Source organism: Caretta caretta, chromosome 5, assembly GCF_965140235.1.
Source record: "Caretta caretta isolate rCarCar2 chromosome 5, rCarCar1.hap1, whole genome shotgun sequence".
NCBI lineage: Eukaryota > Metazoa > Chordata > Testudines > Cheloniidae > Caretta > Caretta caretta.
In genome coordinates, this window is record NC_134210.1 from 16,783,983 (window position 1) to 16,796,174 (window position 12,192).

The following is a 12,192-nucleotide window of genomic DNA, read 5'->3' on the forward strand; positions in this document are numbered from 1 at the left end:
AAAGGTAGGAGAGAGGTCCTGGAGACCAAATTTAGGCTGCTAGGTAAGAGATTAAAGTTCAGGACTTCCATGGCAGCATTTTCTGAAATGGTTCCAATGCATGCACAGGGTCCGTAAGACAGGCAGAACTACAGGGTCCCAATGCATGGATGAGATGATGGTGTAGGGAGGAGGAATTTAGGTTATTAGGAACTGGGGAACCTTTTGGGAAAGGAGGAGCCTATACAGGAAGTATGGGCTCCACCTAACCAAAAGGGAACCAGATTGCTGACATGTAAAATTAAAAAGGTCATAGAGGATTTTTTAAACTAAGGACTGGGGGGGGGGAAATATGACAGGTGTGGAGGAGCACATGGTTTGGAAAGAGACATTCATTAGGGGTAGATCTATTAACGGGGATTTTCTATATCCTAGTAAAGATGGGGTGATAGAAATAGACAAAATACAGGTACGAACTGAATACAAACAGTCAAATGAAAAAGAATTCCATCCAATTACATCAAATCAAAGCAGACAACTAAAAAGTGACAAATTGTATAAATGCTTCTATACAAATGATAGAAGTCTAAATATGAAGATGGGTGAACTACAATACCTAGTATTAAGTGAGGATATTGATATAATCGGCATCACAGAAACTTGTTGGAATGATAATAATCAATGGGACATGGTAATATCAGGGTACAAAATATATAGGAATGACAGAGTAGGTTGTGCTGTTGCAGGAGTGGCACTATATGTGAAAGAAAGCATAGAGTCAAATATACTAAAAATCTTAAATGAATCAAACTGTACCATAGAATCTCTATGGATAGAAATTCCATGCTTGAATAATAAGAGTATAGCAGTAGGAATATGCTACTGACCACCTGACCAGGATGGTGATGTTGATTGTGAAGTGCTCAGGGAAATTAGAAAGGCTATTAAAACAGAAAACTCAACATTAGTGGGGGACTTCAACTATCCCCACATGGACTGGGTACATGTCACCTCAGGATGGGATGTAGAGATAAAGTGTCTAGACACCATTAATGACTGCTTCTTGGAGCAGCCCTGGAACCCACAAGGAGAACTGGTTGCCAGAGGATGTTGTGAAGGCCAAAAGTATAACTGAGTTCAAAAATGAATTAAATAAGTTCCTGGACGATAGGTCTATCAATTGCTATTAGTCAGGTCATGTCCCTAAACATTTTGCTGCCAGATGCTGGGACTGGACAACAAGGAATGGGGGGTCTTGCTGGTAGCCCTGTTCTCTTCATTCCCTCCGAAGCATCAGGCATTGACTACTGTCAGAAGACAGGAAACTGGGCTAGATGGACTATTGGTCTGGCCCAGTATGGCCATTCTTATGTTCTAAATTACAGGTTGTTTTTTCAAAGTTTCCACCACAGAAAGGATATAGGGGTGGCCAACCTGAGCCTGAGAAGGAGTCAGAATTTACCAATGTACTTTGCCAAAGAGCCACAGTAATAGGTCATCAGCCCCCCATAAGCTCCCCTGGCCCCCAGCACCTCCCACCTACTGGCAGCCCCGCCGATCAGTGCCTTCCCCTCCCTCCCCGGACCTCCCAATCACCTGTTTCGTGGCATCCAGGAGGCTCTGGGGGGGAGGGATAGGAGTGAGGGCACGGCAGGCTTAGGGGAGGGGGGTGGGAAGGGGTGGAGTGGGGGCACGGCCTCTGGCAGAGCCAGGGGTTGAGCAGTGATCACCCCCCAGCACATTGGAAAGTTGGCGCCTGTAGCTCCAGCCCTGGAGTCGGTGCCTTTACAAGGAGCCGCAGATTAACTTCTGACGAGCCACATGTGGCTCCGGAGCCATAGGTTGGCCACCCCTGATATAGGGCATTATTTACTTCAGCGAAATTGCACCAGGAATACATTTGGCCCAGTACATTTGGGCTGTGGCTTGTATGTTAAGTTTCAGCCTGAGAATGAATTATAAATCTCTGTTGTATTAATGTCCCTCCCAATTTTCAAATTTGTGTCCAAAACTCTTGACTCACTAGAGCTATTAAAATAAAAGCTTGGAAACTTTTTTTTTTTTTTTAAATAATGGCAAAAGTGTATCTCCCCTCCCCACTTTCCCTACTCAAATCAGCTGAACTCTTCAAACTTAAAACACAAGCACACTTTAAGGCAGAGAGCAGACCTGAAAAATTTCAGCCTGAAAGGTGACTAACCAAGTTACAAGCAACTGCAAAAGGGTGTTCAGAATGGAAATGTTTACTGTGCCTCAACAAGAGCTGCCCAATGCATTCCAGATATAATGCAGCTGCAAAAAAAAAAAAAAAAATCCCACAAAACTTACATGAGAAAGAAAGCTTTCTAATTTAGACTCCTCAGCACCTGCATAATAGTGAGCCCCCATCCATCCAGCAGGGATTCAATTTGCCCTGGTAGAGAGGGTCTCATGGTCGGCTGCGGAGGGGTAATCACATGTGCAACAGGCATGGGGAAGGAAGAATCATGTAAGGGAGGGCTGGAAAGAAGGTAGGCCTTGGGATTAATGTTAAGAATCAATTCAGTAGCCCTAGCACTCCATGTAAACGGTGCAGGGGTGCTGTGGCTGGTTGCTATTTCAGCCATAGACCTTTAGATGAATGACTTGAATATCACCTGCTCTGGTTTAAATATAGGGTTGCCAACTTTCTAATTGCAGAAAACCAAACACCCTTGCCCTGCCCCCTGTCCCACCCCTTCTCCAAGCCCTTTACCCCCACTCACTCCATCTCCCCTCCCTCCGTCGCTTGCTCTCCCCCACCCTCACTCACTTTCTCATTTTCACCAGGCTGGGGCAGGGGGTTGGGAGGCAGGAGGGGGTGAGGGCTCCAGCTGGGGAGTTCCAGCTCCAGGGTGGGATCAGAAGTGAGGGGTTCAGGGTGCGGGAGGGGGCTCTGGGCTGGGGCAGGAGGTGGGGGTGTGGGAGGAGGTGAGGGCTCTGGGGTGAGGGTTGGGATGAGGGATTTGGGTTGCAGGAGGGGGCTCCAGGCTGGGGACTGGGGCCAAAGGGTTTGTTGTGTGGGAGAGGGCTCCAGGCTGGGGCAGGGGGTGGGGGTGAGGGCTATGGGAATGAGGAGTTTGGGGTGCAGGAGGGGGCTCTGGGCTGGGGCCGAGAGGTTTGGAGTGCAGGGTGGGGGGTGAGGGCTCCGGCCTGGGATGCAGGCTCTGAGGTGGGGCCAGGGGTGGGGGGTTCGGAGTGTGGGAGGGGGCTTAGGGCTGGGCAGAGATGCGGGAGGGAGTGAGGGGTGCAGGCTCCAGGTGATGCTTACCTGAGGCAGCTACTGGGAAGCTGCGACATGTCTCTGCCACTCCTAGTTGTATGGGTGGCCAGGGGTCTCTGTGCACTGCTGCTGCCCCCCTGCAGGCACTGCCCCTGCAGCTCCCATTGTCCACAATTGCCAGCCAATAGGAGCTGCAGAGCCGGCATTCGAGGTGGGGGCAGTGCGTGGAGTCCCCATGGTTGCCTCTATGCCTAGGACTCGGAGGGAGCTGCCGGCTGCTTCCTGGGAGCCGGGAAGGGAGCCTACCAGCCCCGCACCAACCGGACTTCTAATGGCCCAGTCAGCTGTGCTGACTGGAGCTGCCACGGTCCCTTTTTGACCCTTTTTGAAGTGGACACCTGGCAACCCTATTTAAATATGATCTTTGCCTTGTAAAACTACCTTTAGGTTACAGTGATTATATTATTGTAACTTGTATTTTGGCTTGTATTCATGTGTTGACCTGGTGGAAAATTTTCAACTGGAATGTTTTTCCTTTGGAAAATATTGATTCATTGAAACGGAAATGTTCCACAGGAACATGTCAATTTTGATTAAATGTCTTTTAGAAATGTATTTTCTCTTTTATTTTATATTTACATATTTTATAAAATAAAATAAAGATAATGCAAATTAAAATTTAAAAATATAAAATAAAACACAAATGAAACAAAAAATCAAAATTTAAACATTTTAATGGACCTACAATGAATTTTTTTTTCAAAAAAAAGTCACAGGAATTTTTGAAATTTGACATTTTTTTTCCAGTTTGGTACACTTCCTTTGGTACACTTCCCCCTTGCAAAAATTATGGAATTTCCCATGAAAGAGAAATTCTGGTTCCCAAACAGCTGTATGAATTTCCTTTCTTTTCCAATATTTCAACCTGCTTCATTTCAAGGAAAAGTGAAATTGTTGCAATGTTTTTTCTTATTAATAAAGTAATCATGACTATATAAATTATGAATAATAATCACTTCAATAGCTATGGCTTCCAGACAGCGACTGGCCTGAGCCAAAACCCAGAATCTGAACAACAATGAACTTTGGAGATATTGGTATCCAGGTCTGAGTTTGGTTGCTTGGGTTTACCCCTACCTGCAGCAAAGAGTTTCTTTTCTGGAATCAGCCTTATTCCTGACCTCATTTCTAGGGTTATTCATGTCTCTTTAATTCTTCTGGAAAAGCTGATTTGCCTAACATGAGAAAGCAGTCAAGTGTAAACTTGGAGGGATCTCTGTGCCTGAAGGGAGCCTGGGATAGGAGTGCTAGGTACCCAGAGGCACATGTCACATTGTTATGGTCAGATTTCGTTATGGACAACATTCAATTCGAAGTAAAATATCCAGGCTTCATTTCTTCAGAAGTTAATTTAAAAGCCATATAGAGAAGAGGTGCCCAATCCAGAGTGTGTATTACATCCAGTGTCATGATGACTGGTGTCGTGGTTGCAGGGCTAGCTGTATCTCTGCCCTTTTCTGGTTTCTCTGAGTGCACCCCCACAGGTGTCAGACATCATGCCTTTACCTATCTTGGGGTGGAATTTTGCAATCCTCCCACTGTTAGACCAGTCTCTGGGCTACAGTACTCTGTGTATCAACCATGTTTACCCTAACCCAGCAGATCCATGTGAGTTTGAGCATCTGTGATTCTTCCTTTCTTGAATCTGTGACCAGTGATGAACAGAGTGACCAGATGGCTTTCCTAAACCCAGGCACTGTTAATTTTAACAGTAGGACCAAAGCATTTAGAGGAAAAGGATTTAAAAACAACCAACAGTCTGCACACAATGTCTGTCTTACCTAAAGTCTGAGCATCTCCTGATGGTAACCTAGGCAGGCCTAACTTCTTCAGATGTCACAGGAGGTCCCTGTGTCTCAGCCTGGATCGGTCCAGTAACTAGTATCCTCTCTTGAGAGTGTGTGTTATAAACCTGATCGAGTTCTTATGATCTCCTGTGCTCGCAGGTCTTTTTCTGTTTTGGTATTGTCTCTTAAGTCTCATGTGTTTGCTGAGAAGTGGCTAATCTTGAGCCATTCTTTCCATTCCTGCTTGTTTTTTCTGACAACCCGTATTGAACTAAACCAATATATTTATACAGTAAACATCCCAGTAGCCAGGTTAACATACAGTATTCATACATTTATTACAGAGCAGTGCCAAATCTGTCACAACTGGATGTAACTGATTCTCCTTCGCAGTTCACACCGTTGTAGTCCAGCTTCCTGACACCTTGGAGATGTCTGCAACTATACACAAAAAGTTACTGGGTGGACACTGGGTAATCAGCATGATGAGGTAATTTCACCTAGTTACAGTGATGATTAGTGATTCATAATTAACAGATTATAAAGCCAGACCACTTTCTGATCATCTACTCTAACCGCCTGAGTAACACAGGCCATTTAAATAATTCCTGTTTGAACTAGACCATATCTTTTAGAAAAAGATCCAGTCTTGATTTAAAAATTGCTATTGATGGAGGATCCACCACAATGTAGTGCAGTGAAAATGTCCTAACAGAAGGCGCTGGATATGGTGAAATATATGCTCTCAAGCAAAGCAATGCTGAAGTCAACTGATATGACAAGGGGAGGCAATCTTAAATTGGAACAGTCCTGGGTGGGGACATCCAAGTCTTTTGTCATGGAAGGGGGCTTCTTAGATGACGCTGCCTGCAGAAGAGGGCTTCTTTGCTTGACAGTGGCTCCAGCTCAGATTTCTTCACTCTGATCCTAGATAAAATTAATCCTAGGGTACTTAAGGAACTAGCTGAAGCAATCTCAAAACTGTTCGCAATTATCTTCGAGAACTCATGGAGGATGGGGTGAGGTCCCAGAGGACTGGAATAGGGCAAGCATAGTGCCTATCTTTAAAAAAGAACAAAGAGGAACAGAGGAATTACAGACCAGTTATACAACTTCAATACCTGGAAATATACTGGAACAAATGATTAAACAATCAGTTTGCAAGCACTTAGAGGATAATAGGGTTATTATGAGGAAGAGCCAACAAGGATTTGTGAAGAACAAATCACGCAAAACTAACCTAATTTCCTTCTTTGGCAGGGTTACTGGCCTAGAGGGTAGGATGGAGGCAGTAGATGTGCTAAATCTTGATTTCAGAAAGCCTTTTCACAGAGTCCCACGTGACATTCTCATCAGCAAACTAGGGAAATGTGGGCTAAATAAAATTACTATAAGGTGGGCGCACAACTTGTTGAAAGACCATACTCAAAGAGTAGTTATGAATGGTTCACTGTCCAACTGGGAGGGTGGGTGTATCTAGTGGTGTCTTGCAGGAGTCAGTCCTGGGTCTGATTTTTCTTCCTCCTCCTTGTAACAACCTTTTACATGCTTGAAAACTGTTATCATGTCCCCTCTCAGTCTTCTCTTTTCCAGACTAAACAAACCCAGTTTTTTCAATCTTCCCTCCTGGGTCATGTTTTCTAGACCTTTAATCATTTTTGTCGCGCTTCTCTGAACTCTCTCCAAGTTGTCCACATCTTTCCTGAAATGTGGTGCCCAGAACTGGACACAAGACTCCAGAGGAGGCCTAATCAGTGTAGAGTAGAGCAGAAGAATTACTTCTCGTGTCTTGCTTACAAAAGTCCTGCTAATACATCCCAGAATGATGTTTGCTTTTTTTGCAACAGCATTACGCTGTTGACTCATATTTAGCTTGTGGTCCACTATGACCCCTAGATCCCTTTCCGCAGTACTCCTTCCTAGGCAGTCATTGTCATTCTGGGATGTCCAGGCCACCTGGCCAGTGGCTTGGCATGAGCAACTCTAAGGTTGGTAACTATGATAACAACCTTGCAGAACCTGTGTGTGTGTGTGTGTATGAATGAATGTGTGAATAAATATGAAATTGAATGGAATGTTATAGCTATAACTAACTGCTTACTCAAAAAGAAAAGGAGTACTTGTGGCACCTTAGAGACTAACCAATTTATTTGAGCATGAGCTTTCGTGAGCTACAGCTCACTTCATAGGATGCATCATCGGATGCTGTAGCTCACGAAAGCTCATGCTCAAATAAATTGGTTAGTCTCTAAGGTGCCACAAGTACTCCTTTTCTTTTTGCGAAGACAGACTAACACGGCTGTTACTCTGAAATCTGATAACTGCTTACTATGATTCTTTCTGTATTCACAATAAATGTGGTATTTTGCCTTTTCCCCTTTAAAAAGATCCTGCTGGTTTTTATTTTATTGGTATAACAGTGTGGGGAATCTGATAACAACCTCCAAATATGTTTAAGGGCTCTTATAAAGAGGATTGTGCTCAAGTGTTCTCCATGCCCACTGAAGGTAGAACAAGAAGTAATGGGCTTAATCTGCAGCAAGGGAGATTTAGGTTAGGTGTTAGGAAAAAATTTCTAACGATAAAGGTAGTTAAATTCTGGAATAGGCTTCTGGAGGTTTTTATGAACCGGGTGGACAAACACCTGTCAGGGATGGTCGAGGTTTATGTGGTCGTGCCTCAGTTCAGAGGGCTGAAGACTTTCTTGAAGTCTCTTCCAGCTCTGTGTTTCTGTGGTTCTGTATGGAGAGGGGTTTTTGACTCTATCAAGACTTTGATTGAGGTATCGGAGTGGAATGGGGAGAGGAATGGATGGAGAAGGAAGAAGTGCTATAAAATGAGGCGAGAGAGAATGTGGGGGGGAAAGATGGAAAGAGAAAATGAAGGAGGATAAATTAAGCAAGAACTGAGAGAGAGTGAAAAAAAACCTAACAAAGGTGTGAGAAATAAACACAGGGAGGGATGCATAGAGGGAAAAGGCTAAAAGAGGTGGTGTGTCTTTTGCGCTTTACACAACAGAAATAATATTGCTCCCAAATATATCTGGATCCCAAAGAACTGTGGCTGCTACACACAAGCATGCAAGCCCTACTTAATAGATACTGCTACTTTGACTGGTTTCTGGCAACTTGTAAAACATAAAATGCAGTGAGCATCACTCCAGGGATCACAAACTATTTAAAGGGTTATTACCTGTGACAGGGTGACTGGCCCCTTTAAGAGTGCCTCACTCAGGAAGATCACAGACTCAAGAGTGGGTGAAGGACAAGAATCCATATGGCTAGCTGTATGTAAGCAGAGACTTGGCTCAGAGGGAGAGGCTTTCAGGATGGCCTCAAAAGTTCTGTTAGATTTGAGCCTTACTTAGTCTTGATCTACTCCTTCAAGTGTGGCAATGCTGGTGAGGATTATGTTGTGGTGGCACTGCTATTAGTGTCTATATGGTAAGCTACTTAGTTGTAGTTGCAGAGCTAGTTTAGCAAGTTTACGGTAATCTGTTTTAGACTGTCAGACTACATACAGTAATAAAGAGGAATAGGGTCCTGATAGGACACTACTGTAAGATGTTGTTTTGCTCTGTACGCTAAGGAGCATGTGACTGGTCCAGCGAGTTGCAAACCATGTGATAGCTGAGCAGGCTCAGACAAGAAGCTGAGAGGTGTGGGAGACAAGCTTACAGAAATCTGACACACACAGACTCTGCTTAATAGGCAGCAGAAGCCACCAGATCTTTCTGCACGCAGCTCGATTGCAAGGCCAGCAGGAAACATGGACTGTGGCGTGATCACCTCCAAGACAGTGCTGCTGCTACTCAGCCTCATCTTTTGGGTAATTTGATAGAAGAACCTCTAGTTTGATAACTTTCCCAGACTGTCCTCTGGCTGGTGCCACTGCTAGCTTCCTGTGACAGTCCTCACCCCTTTCTCTCTTCACTGACCTGATTTACCTGCAGATGTTTTCAGATATTCAGGGACTGATCCTGCAGTTCTTACTCAGGCAAAATTCCCCACTGAAGCTGATGGGGAGATTTGTCTGAGTAGGAACTGTAGGCTTGGGGTCAGTATCTGTACTTCTTTTACTGTAAAGAACTTAGTATGCTACATGCTCTAGAAACAACGTTAATTGTTACGCATTATTGCTTCTTATTACTGCCTTGAGAGTGTTAACACTAATATGATCAACTGTCCGTTTTTATTGGGCAAATTAAAGAAAGATCAGAGAGCAATGAGTGACCGTCAGTACAAAGCAGATGTGCCTTAAAGAGGAACTGAAGGGGGATTTGGTATAGAAATGCACATTTAAGTCCATTGATCTACTTTTGTCTCACAGCAAGGAAGCAAACTTGCTAATGTAATTTTGTACACATAACTGTTTTTTTCCCAACTAAACTTTTAAAAGTAGTTTTATTAGCGAAACCAAGCGCAAGAGGCTATGTAAGACAATGAAAAATGTTAACTAAAGGCAGGTGGTTTCTGCCTCTGCCCAGAACTGGTCACTTCAGGGTAGTAAGCTAGAGATTCCATATCAGAGTTTTCAGTAATGAAGTGAGATTTTATGAAAGACAGAACGTGAGGACACCAGAGAGTTAGGGGGGCAGATACCCATCTGGTGTAAAGCAGCATAGCTCCAGCTGAATATTGTGTGATATCAGAGACTGGAGGTGAACTGCTAGGTGGGAAGCAGACTTTCCTCCCTGGGATGTTGGCTATAGATAGGGCTTTCTCCAATTAATGCTTGTTGTACTATGGTGTAACTCCATTAGTGTTAGCTACACTCTATTTATTTAAGTGTAGGGGAGATCAGAACTGGGCACAAAGTTTCTTATTCTCTTAAAATCTTTAAATAAGTAATGGGCTTCAGTCTCTGAAAAATGATGTTTGTGGTTCATGACTTTATCTGAACTGTAGCTAACAGTTATTAATCTCTTGCTTTAAATGCTATCACAAAGTTTTTCTTTAAAATTAACTTTTAATTCATGAGAATTTGTAAAATAATTGTTTTTAATAGAAAACAAAATCCTGTGCTCATTTATGAAATTCAGATCAATATAACTGAGTTTTAATTCATTCTAAACTCAAAGAAGAAAGATTTTGATTGATTAGTTTTAAAGAAGAAACATTTAAATGGTGAGGATATTATAATGTTGTACACATTATTTTATCCATTACTTTTGCAAATATATTGGTATCCATGCATGCTAGCCATTTTATTATGCTCTTCTCTGCTGGCTGGAACGAGAACTGATTTCCTGTGCCATAGACCGTATAACGCTAAAAGTTAATGGAGATTATGAGGAGAATTAGACCCAAAGTATACACAGTTCTCAAACCCTGGTCGATGAACTCCTTTCTGGTGATCAGGGAGCCAAGCAATAAACAGAATGGGATGATAGAAGGGAAAGCAGGTCCATGAGAGGATTTCATTCTTATAAAATGGTGAATGGAATGAAATGGTTGGAGAACCCCTGCAGCATACTCTACAACCTAGGAAAAGCAGAGAAAAATCTTCATATGCTACTTGATGGTTCCGGCTGCTGCACTTCATTTCTGCTCCAGCAGTGAAGCAGTTCAGATGTGTTAGTGCTGGAAGCACTTTCAAGTAAAAATGCAAGTTTCACTGTTCATTAGGCATTGATTTTTGGACTCTGCTGAGCCTGGAGTGTGTCTAGCACCCATAGCTGACACAGCTTCTTGTATACATTGATTTTGGGCTTTCTTAATTTACTTTCAATATGAAACTTAGAAGTTTGAGTGTAGCACACTTGATCGTTTCATACGAATGAAATTAATTGAATGGTTATTTTCTGGAGACAGGCAGTCCTGAACCAAAAGCCCAGATCTGGACACTCAGTTCAGATCTAGATCCAAATGTTACATCCCAGGTATATTACCAGGTGTTTTTTTGACTTTGTATGGGGAACATTTAGTTCCGGAACCCAAGACAAATGCATGATATTAAGAGGATCCAATTAAGTGTTTAAGTTTCTGAAGTATGTGAACATGCTCAAATAGAAACAGTGCATTTGGCAGCTTCCTTAGTCTTGCAGCTCCTAAAAGGTTAGTGGACACATATAAATGAACTGTGCAGGTTGCAACATCAAAACCGTTTGACTAAATGGTGGGTTGGCTGAATGAGGGAGCAATGAATCATGCACATTGTGTTAGGGGACATGACCACGTTTTGGTTAACCAGGACTTTCAGCCAGCCACTTAAAGAAACATTTGGTTAACTAGGGTGTGGTTAAATATGCTGTACTTGTGTACAAAGTCCTTGCTGAAGTGGTTTCATAGAGTATTATGATTTAGTTGTATATCTGCTAAGTTTGTGAGTAAAAAATTACTTTGACTTTTAGAACCGTATAGTAGTTTGTCTTTAGCGTTTCTGAAGGTAAAATTGCTGTTAAAAACTGAGAAGTAAAAGTATAGCTGGATTATACAGTTGGTCTCATGGCAGCTGGAGTACTGGACTCCTCTGTGGGTTTATCAGTTTCCAGGGGCACTTCAGACCTCATTTTCCATAAGAATTTTCAGGCTTATAATTTTCTCATCATGTAGAAAGATCTTTGAATAGCTAGAGTACAGATGCCAATGTTTGCCTCACAAACAGTACATGACATCTTTTTGAAAGTATTAGTCAGGAAAATAACAGGTCAGGGGAGGGAAATGGTTCAGGTTGTATGAATGTAAGTCAAGAAGACCTTGGTGTAAAATTTGTGACCAGTACCCTCCACACCCTTTTCAGATCCCTTCACTGTTAACAGTGACCAACAAGTCCACATAAAAGCTACAGCTTTCAGTCATGATTCTCTGCTATTTTTAGGGATAAAACTCATGTGAGTGTGACTGCAGTAATATAATTTAATGGCAATAAAGATTCCAGTCAGTATTTTGGGACTTTCCTGCCAAGTGGGAAAGTTTGAGTAATTCAGTAATAGACTGAAAGAAATGAACCGGATAGATCACTTCATTCACAGAAGTGAGCTTTTCAGAAATAAACCCCTTTGTGGTGAGCTGTGCTCAGGGCTTGAAATGTAGCAAAATCAGAAGGAACTCAAGTCCCTTTGTTAACGTGAAATAATCTGTTGATGAATGTACATTAGGGGAGGACAGAAGAGATGGAGAATTC

The 12,192-nt window shown here is 42.8% G+C and overlaps 1 protein-coding gene across 1 annotated transcript in view; it reads left to right on the forward strand.

Moving 5' to 3' along the window:
* The first annotated feature begins 8,584 nt into the window (after nucleotides 1–8,584).
* LOC125637138 (tetraspanin-36) overlaps nucleotides 8,585–12,192 on the forward strand; it is a 40,164-nt gene continuing 36,556 nt past the window's right edge. Inside the window, exon 1 of the mRNA XM_048851297.2 lies at nucleotides 8,585–8,895. Within this exon, the coding sequence (XP_048707254.1) occupies nucleotides 8,836–8,895 (60 nt within the window). The 5' untranslated portion in view covers nucleotides 8,585–8,835. The remainder of the gene's footprint in view (nucleotides 8,896–12,192) is intronic.